The 8,811-nt window shown below is 43.8% G+C and overlaps 1 protein-coding gene across 12 annotated transcripts in view; it reads right to left on the bottom strand.

Annotated features, from left to right (window-relative positions):
* Window positions 1-1,832: 1,832 nt before the first annotated feature.
* The window catches only part of BCL2L13 (BCL2-like 13 (apoptosis facilitator)), a 116,440-nt gene continuing 109,461 nt past the window's right edge, over window positions 1,833-8,811 (bottom strand). For 10 of the 12 annotated variants that reach the window (XM_011984634.1, XM_011984627.1, XM_011984628.1 and 7 more), the window contains one exon: window positions 1,833-4,088. In XM_011984634.1, the coding sequence (XP_011840024.1) occupies window positions 3,231-3,848 (618 nt within the window). In that variant the 5' untranslated portion in view covers window positions 3,849-4,088 and the 3' untranslated portion in view covers window positions 1,833-3,230. Of the gene's footprint in view, window positions 4,089-8,223; window positions 8,327-8,811 lie in introns of all 12 variants that reach the window. The other 2 variants (XM_011984631.1, XM_011984635.1) reach the window with 2 other exon arrangements.

Consider the following 8,811-nt stretch of genomic DNA (forward strand, 5'->3'; position numbering starts at 1 on the left):
CACTAAGCGCAGGTCCTGGTGCACCAGAGAAGAGGAAACATTCTGGTATGCAGCGTGTCGCTGAGATGTTAGATGAGATGATGCTTGTGTGGGAATTTGGGCAGATGCTCTAAGTCGTGTCTGTTAGCAATCTGATAGCCTACAAGGCCGTCTTGATGGATATGATCACCACCTCAAATTCTTGGAAAGATAAGTGTGTGTGGAAAGATGTAAGAAATCAAGAGAAAGGGAAACAACTTCTTAGCTACATTTTATTTCTATAAAACATCTCTTAAAATAATTCAAACACTGAAATGTCCACATCTCATACCTTTCAGGAGAAAGGAAATGAGCAGGCATTACTTTCATATTATTGAGGGAATCAGCTCAAAGCCTGAGGAAATTAATAGTAGCTGTGAGTCAAAGCCATGTCTCCAGATTCACGGCTCACTCCCCCAGGACAAGCCTAGGTAGGTAGTGGCTGTATCTGGTATCCCTGGGACAGAAATGCAGGTGAGAAGGGGTCTCAAGAATGCCTCGAGGGGGAAATGGGTGACCCAGAAGGTCAACAGTTGCATTTCTTGATCTAGAATGTTCTCTAGAAGGAAATGAGAGTCCCCTTAAGGCACACTGTAGGTACTGACTGATTTCTGGGGGCCCAGAATTATCACTTTAATACAGAGAGGATAAATTGGCATTCTTTGTTTTTTTCCCCCCAATAAATCATTACCTTCAACAGAGCAGTTGAGATGAGGTCTAAGAACAAGAACTTTTCTATAAACAAGTTGGATTCATTCTGAATCTTTCCTTTACCGTCACTTAGAGGGTATGTAAGTTGGAAGCAGGAAGGAATGACCTACTATCAGCTCCTCCCCCAAAAAGGAAGGGGAGCTTGAGAAATCGTTTTTTAAATGTATGAGCAAAAAGCAGGAGCACAGTAGGAAGCAGTCCTCATGAGGTAAGGAAGTGAAGGAAGAACGGGGATGCTGCCACATCCTGTTAACTCAGGAGCTGACCGAGAGTTACCTAGAGAAAGCCAATGGAAAACACTAGCTCCATTACCTAGCAAAATACAACTGGCCAAATCACTGTGGCTGAGTGTTCAACAGGTGGGGAAATAAAGCAGCAAGTAGCCACTTCCATACCACATTTCTTCCTTATTCTTTCCTTTTGTGGGCAGCACAGACTCAAATATCCTAGCCTCATGAGCACCTCCTTTCAGCAGTTCAGGGATGAACCTGGCTTCGATCGGCGCTTGAATCTGCTCAGCCAGTGGAGGATCCAGAGTTGGCAAGTGTTAATATTGGAACTCCAAGTATTTTATCACTTTTTAAAAATCAAGATAACTCACCAGTTTTATCTGCTCTTCACCTATGCAAACACAAATAATAGCAATTAGAATACAGAATAATCCAATGCAACTATCAGAGCCCATGAAGAAAAAAATTGTTGCCTCGCTGATCCCATTCCCCCCACTCACCTCTAATTACTTATCCAAGTACACAAAAACCCTTCAAACATCAGTCCCTCAGTGGGACACCAAAACACAGAACATAAAGACACGCTCCACGATAAAGCTGGAAAGACACACAAACACACTCCCAGACCTTGTTTTGACCAATTTTTAAATAGTATTGCTTTAGGGAGATTTTATTTGAAAACATAAATTTCAAAAAGAAAGCACATTTAAAACATCAGGTTGTGATCAGGGTAGGTAAAGTATTTTTATTATAAATTTCAGGATCTAAAAAATAATTTATTACATTTACTAAGACAAATCTAAGATGACCTTTTTAAACCAAGCCACATGTGCCCTGCATAGTGACGTCGTGACCCTTGGGCATGGAGAGATGCAGGTTTACTCTTCCTTCAGGGCTGGGATCAGCCAGAGGAAAGAAAATTATGCCAATGCTCAACTAGCATATACTGATTAGGACTATTCTGGTTTATTACCCTGGCATTGAAGAATTCAGGTGAAGATGCTGCCATTCTTGAACTCTGAAAGCCAAACTAGAATCTGCAGAGCAGCCTCAGTCTTAACATTCAAGCTTCTTTTTCCTACTTTTTATTTCAGTGATATTTAGGACACTCTATATTTCATAAGAGTTATGACCTAACTGGCTCTAAAAGCCCAAGAATAAAAATCCTTACCACCTAGCAAGAGACCCATAGAACTGGTCAGTAGTAAGACTGAGGTCACGTATTGGAAAAAACATACTAGCCCAGGATTAAAGACAGTGCCCATCCAGCAACAGAGATGTTGCTGGCAACTAACCATAGCGGTGGGTGACCACTGATGAAAAGTGCTGAAGAGACCTCAGAAGGTCATCCAGGTTTTCCTCCTGCCTTGACACAAGACAAATGTGTCTCTCTAGCCAGACTGACTTGCAATTGCACTCACAAGTGGGGACCCCAGGTCTCTTTCATGTTATTTTCTCTGTATACATATTTCAAAGATTCCTAAAGGCAGCATTTTTACAAGGTGGAGCTGCAGGAAGCTTCGGGGACTTGACAGGTCTGAGCAGAAGTCCAGAGCAACCCCCCCTTAATGGGATCTTAGCAGGAACCTGGGGGTGAAGAGGAACAGTGCAGTCCCTGAGAGGCAGCTGAGAGTACGGCCGAGCACCCTCACACTCCAGGATGAGGGGCAGGGGGGCAAAAAAAGAGTGGGTGCAGAGCCCAGCCTGCTCATCAGGAAAGATGAAATTCTAAGGGGATTAAGAGCTAACAAGTCAGTAGCTGAGGAGCCCACAGCTAAGCTCTCTCAGCTGGGGATTTCTATCCCAATTCCTCCTAAGTAAACCCTCTTCCGCTAAAGCAGTGGGTCTCCACAGGGGATGTTCACAAGGGACATGTGGCAATGTCTAGAGACATTTTCGGTTGTCATCTCTGGGAGGGGGGTGCCACTGGCATCTAGTGGGTGGAGGCCAGGGATGCTGCTGAACATCCCACCACAGAGAATGATCAGAATATCACTAGTGCCAAGGCTGGGAAACCCTGTCCTGGAGGGGGGCTTTACCCCTAAGTTTCTCAATTTAGCATGAGCCGAGGCCCTTGGGATTTACAGTCAGATGAACATGAATGCCCCACCTCAAGCCCTAACATGCCTAACATGCCACTGCCACGTTGAGCAGAAGTCCCCAGTTATCCCAGAGTGTTCCACAAATGTCCAGACAGCTGCTGGAGGTTCAAATTCCAGCCAGTACAACTCCAACCTTACATCCTTCTGTCTGTCTCTCCTGAAAAGCCTTCTATTTCTTTCTCAGAGCCAGGGCTACCCCGATGGCCACTGCCAGGATGGCAACAGCAGCAGCGCCTCCAAACAGCAGTATAGACTTGCCCTCAGACAGCGGCAGGGGTTTCATCTCGCCGGCGGGGGACAGTCTAGACTTGCCCTCAGAGAGCGGCAGGGGCTTCATCTCACCGGGAGGGGACAGCTCTTCCCCAAGGCTCTCTTCCCTTGCGTTTGTCTCCTTCTCACTCAGCAGCGTTTCTGTAGGTTCCGGCGCGGGGACCACCTCCTTCACTTCAGTAGGTTCAACTGTTGCTGCTTTCACCTCTTCTTCATCAAGTTCTACAAACAGAGATGTAGCAGGGCTGGATTTCTCCACTGTGATCACTTCTGTGTCAGGTTCCCTTGTCCCCAGCAAGGAGGTGGCAGTGATATGTGGAAGCAAGGGGGCTGGGGCTTCAGGGAGGGCCTCTGGCAGCTCCCCTGCTGGCAAGACCACAGAAGCCACAGCAGCCTCTTCCATGCCCTCGGGCACTTCTTCTTTCTCCACGTGCACGATGTCAGAATTAGAGGAGTTGTTCTCACTCTTCTCTCCAGCTCCGTTGCTGTCTAAGCTTTTCACTTCTTCAGGATCCATTGCAATCTGCTGCCAGGACTCAGGGCCTAGAGAGACTGGTAGGCTTTCTGTGTGCCAGCTCTGGCTAGCTGACAGCGAGACAGGTAAGCTCTCGGACTGCCAGGAAGTGGTCACAGTTGGAGACTCTGGGGGACTGACCTGTCCAGAGTTGTCGCTGGGCAGGATATAAATGTCATTGCTATCTTCTGCAGTGATTCCAGGGTATTCCTCCTCCTCCGACTCAAGACTAAACACAGTGCCCTAGAAACGAAGGACAAGTGTCAATAATAAAAACCTATTTAAAAACTAAACATCAATCTGTAAAGCAAATTCCTTCCTAAACTGAAGTTCTAGGAATGAAACACTGTTTAAATCTACATAGTTTCTGAATGGAATGCATTTATTTGTAGGCCAATGCAGAGAAACAATTTTTGACAGTCTTCTGAGCAGTTTCCTTGAAACTAAAAAATCATGAGTTAATTTACATTCAGTATAATTCACATACAGGCTGAGTGCATCCTAATCTGAAAACCTGAAATCCGAAATGCTCCAAAATCTGAAAGTTTTGAGCACCAACATGATGCCACAAGTGGAAAATTCCACACTTGACCTCATGTGATGGGTTGTAGGCAAAACAGTCAAAAATCTGCTTTGTGCACACAAAATATTATATATATGTTTGTATTATAAATATATTTATATTATATATTAATATGTTATATTATATAAAATTACCTTCACTCTATATGTATAAGGTACATACAAAAAGAAGTAAATTTCATGTTTGGACTTTCCCATCCCCAAGGCATCTCATCACATATATACAAACATTCCAAAAAAAAAAAATTAAAATCCAAAACACTTCTGATCCCAAGCACTTTGGATGAGGGATACTCACCCTGTATGTTCAATGCAGTAATTAATGCAAAACAGCAGAGAAAACAAAGGCAAGACCTTGTGCTCAAGGAATGTATCACTTAGTAGGGTATAAAAATAATGCTGTGTCATAGTGAAAGTGCTATTAAGAGTTCATATGGCAGTGCTGCTTTCCTTAGAAGAAGAAGAAAAAAAAGTTCAGATGGGAAAAAGACCTCTTTGGGTAGAGGTCAGAGAAAGCAGGGAGATCACAGAGAGCTTCACGGAGGGACTAGCATTTCTATCAGGCATCTGAAGAACGGGTAAGATTTTGGCAGGCGAAGGGTACACAGAAGACACAATGCAGGCAAAAGCACAGACAGAAAAACAGAGGATAAGGACACAGCCCTGTTTAATGAATGCAGAGTGCACATGAAGAACAGAAGGTCAGTGAGGACAGGACCATGGAGAAACCTGAATGACAGAGAGCCAAGAAATACGGACTTCATCCAACAGGTGATGGTTTGTCACTGACATCTCTGAGGTACAAAATTACAATCAGAGCTTTGCTTTAAAATTCCTCTGATAGCAAAGCCAGAATGGAGAGATGCTGCAGACACAGAGACTCTTGCTTCTTTCTTCAGGAAGTCTGAGTGAAAGCAATAAAGCCCTACAGCGCAGGCTGTGTGTCTATGTCTATTAATAACAGGCCACCGCGTGCCTACTGCTTATCACGGCTGTGTCAGGCACAAGGGCTATGAGGAAGAATAGGTCTATTCTTACAGAATTTACTAGGCAGCTGTGAAGACTGACATATGAATAACTTAACTTCAATACGATACAGAAAGCTTTATGACAGGTGTATGCACAAGGGGCTAGGCCAACCCAGAGGGTAAGTAAGGCACAATAAAAGGACAGAAAGAGAACCAATGGAATGGCATGTCACCGAGATGTACAGAAATTGTCATCCAAAGGCTAGACAACACTCATAAAAGCTACAGGGAATCTGAATAGGATATGTAAAGCAATTAATTTCGACTTCATTTTACAATGATGGTTGCTATTCGTCTGAAGTAGAATAATTTCATTCTTCAACCAAGACCAAAAACTTTCTACATATATCAAGGATCTAATATAAATCAGAAGTCTATCAGCCCCATAAAAAAGGAAAAAATATAAATAAATCACACGACCATGATGTCGGCATCATACTGCACCACATTCTACCACAACCCTTGCTCCAACCACTTCAGAGGCCATGGTAAGCATCAAGCATGTTCTATGAGTATGGAATAAGCAGGGGGGTAAAATAATACGGCATGACCACAACATTCACAATCAAAAACAACTGGCTTGTATCCAGCTCCAACTGTGCACCAGCTGTGCAAATCTGGATACCTTGCTTGGACTTTCAGATTTCAATTTCTTCACAAATAAAAGGGGGATGACTGACTAGGTAGGATTGTTTTTGTTTTGTTTATTTTTAGAGTTGGGGTCTTGCTCTGTCACACAGGCTGAAGTGCAGTGGCAGGATCATAGCTCACTGTGGCCTCAACCTTCTGGCCCCAGAGGATCCTCTCAGCCTCCTGAGTAGCTGGGAATAACAGCATGGGCCACTGCACTCGGCTAAGTTTTTTATTTTTTGTAGAGATGAGTCTCTCTATGTTGCCCAGGCTGGTCTCAAACTCCTGGCTTCAAGCAATTCTCCTACCTCGGGTGTCCCAAAGTGCTGAGATTATATGTGTGAACCACCACACCTGCACCTGAGTCCACTTTTAAAATGAGGTATAGTTTTTTCTTTTGGTTTTTTGTTTTTTTTTATTTTTGTTTTTTGAGATGGAGTCTCGGCTCTGTCACCAGACTGGAGTGCAGTGGAGCGATCTTGGCTCAATGCAACCTCCATCTCCCAGGTTCAAGTGATTCTCCTGCCTCAGCCTCCCAAGTAGCTTGGACTACAGGCACACGCCACCATGCCCAGCTAATATTTGTATTTTTAGTAGAGACGGGGTTTCACCATGTTGGCCAGGATGGTCTCAATCTCTTGACCTCGTGATCCGCCCTTGTCGGTCTCCCAAAGTGCTGGGATTACAGGCATGAGCCACCGCGCCCGGCCCAAGGTACAGTATTTATAGGGCTTACATTAGTACTTTGTACATAGGAAGTAATCAGTAAGTTCTGCTATTTCATAACTTGTTAATGTTTGTGTTGTCATTTTAATTGTTGTTTTTGGTGGTATGGTGGTAGGACAAAGAGCTATTTTAAAATACCAACTGGATGGGACAATAAGAAGGTGAAAACAATTGGAAACAATACCCTTCTCCTTGGCTAAAGAAGGTAATTTACAAACTTTTCCTTCCTCCTCCATCTCTTCTAAATAGAGGTAATACAAAATTGGAAAGTAAAATATGTCTTTAAAAATTACAATACTGTAGTATACAATTAGGAAAATTGGAGGGCCCATTGGCTTGGAAGAGAGAAAGGGCTTCTAGGCCTCCAAGCTTTTGAGGATGACAGCTTGCCCCAGCCTCAGGGTAAGGACCACTGGAATGGTCCAGAAGAGGATGCATTCAGGAGAGGGAGAAAGGGAGAGGGAGAGAGGGAGAGAGACAAATAGAGACACAGGGAGGGTTTGGTTCAGCTAAGTAAGAAAAGACATGGAGATCCTAACCTGTATTTAACTACTATTAAAAAAGAAATAAGTACATTTTTAAGTCCAATGTGGAAGGAAGCCCGTATTGTACAATACCTCTACATAAAAAACTACAAAGTAGGCCGGGCATGGTGGCTCACACCTGTAATCCCAGCACTTTGGGAGGCTGAGGCGGGCGGATCACGAGGTCAGCAGATCGAGACTGTCGTGGCTAACGCAGCGAAATCCCGTCTCTACTAAAAATACAAAAAATTAGCCGGCCGTGGTGGCGGGCGCCTGTAGTTCCAGCTACTCAGGAGGCTGAGGCAGGAGAATGACGTGAACCTGGGAGGCGGAGCTTTGCAGTGAGCCGAGATCGTGCCACTGCACTCCAGCTTGGGGGACAGAGCGAGACTCCGTCTCAAAAAAAAAAAACTACAAAGTATTATTGAGAGAAATTAAAGATATCCTAAAGGGATATATAGATCATGCTCACAGATTGGAAAACTATTGTAAAGATGTCAACTATTCCCAAATTAACCCTTTGGTTCACTACAATCTCCAATATAAAATCCCACCAGGTTTTTTCTTATGGAAATTGACAACCAATTCTAAAATCTATGTAGCACTTTAAAAAGGCTAAGGAAATTTAGCTGATCTTGAAAAACAAGCTGACACTCAACTCATTACAAAGGTACAGTGATTAAGACTATATAAGTATGGAAGAGCTTAAAAATAGACCTGGCTGGGCACAGTGGTTCACAAGTAATCCCAGCACTTTGGGAAGCTGAGGCGGGAGGATTGCTTGAGGCCAGGAGTTCAAGACAAGCCTGAGCAACACAGTAAGACATCGTCTCCACACACACGCATACACACACACACACAAACACAACTGGCCAGGTGTGATGGCACCTGCAGTCCCATCTACTCAACTCAGGAGGCTGAAATGGGATGCTCCCTTGAGCCTAGGAGTTTGCGTCTGCACTGAGCTATGATCGTGCCACTGTAGTCCAGCCTGGATGACAGAGCGAGACCTTGTCTCAATTCCCAAAAAAACACAAAGAGGCAATTAGACCAATTAAATAAAATAGAATCCAGAACTAGATATACAAGGTCACATGATTTGTGGCAAAGATAACTCTGGACAAATGGATCCTATTTACTAAATGCACATATATATATATACTTATTTGCATACATTTATACATAATAAAATGTTTATATAAGCAAAACATATGTTTAGAAAAATGTACACCAAACCATTATGAGTTATTTCTACTAAGGGGCAAGGGAACAAGAAAAGTGTGCATCATAAAAATTTCTTGGCTGGGCGTGGTGGCTCACGCCTGTAATCCCAACACTTTGGGAGGCTGAGGTGGGCAGATCACCTGAGGTCAAGAGTTCAAGACCAGCCTGGTTAACGTGGCGAAATTCCGCCTCTACTAAAAAATACAAAAATCAGCCAGGCATGGTGGCACGTGCCTGTAATCCCAGCTACTC

Source organism: Mandrillus leucophaeus, unplaced genomic scaffold (assembly GCF_000951045.1).
Source record: "Mandrillus leucophaeus isolate KB7577 unplaced genomic scaffold, Mleu.le_1.0 Scaffold270, whole genome shotgun sequence".
In the NCBI taxonomy this organism is placed as follows: Eukaryota; Metazoa; Chordata; class Mammalia; order Primates; family Cercopithecidae; genus Mandrillus; species Mandrillus leucophaeus.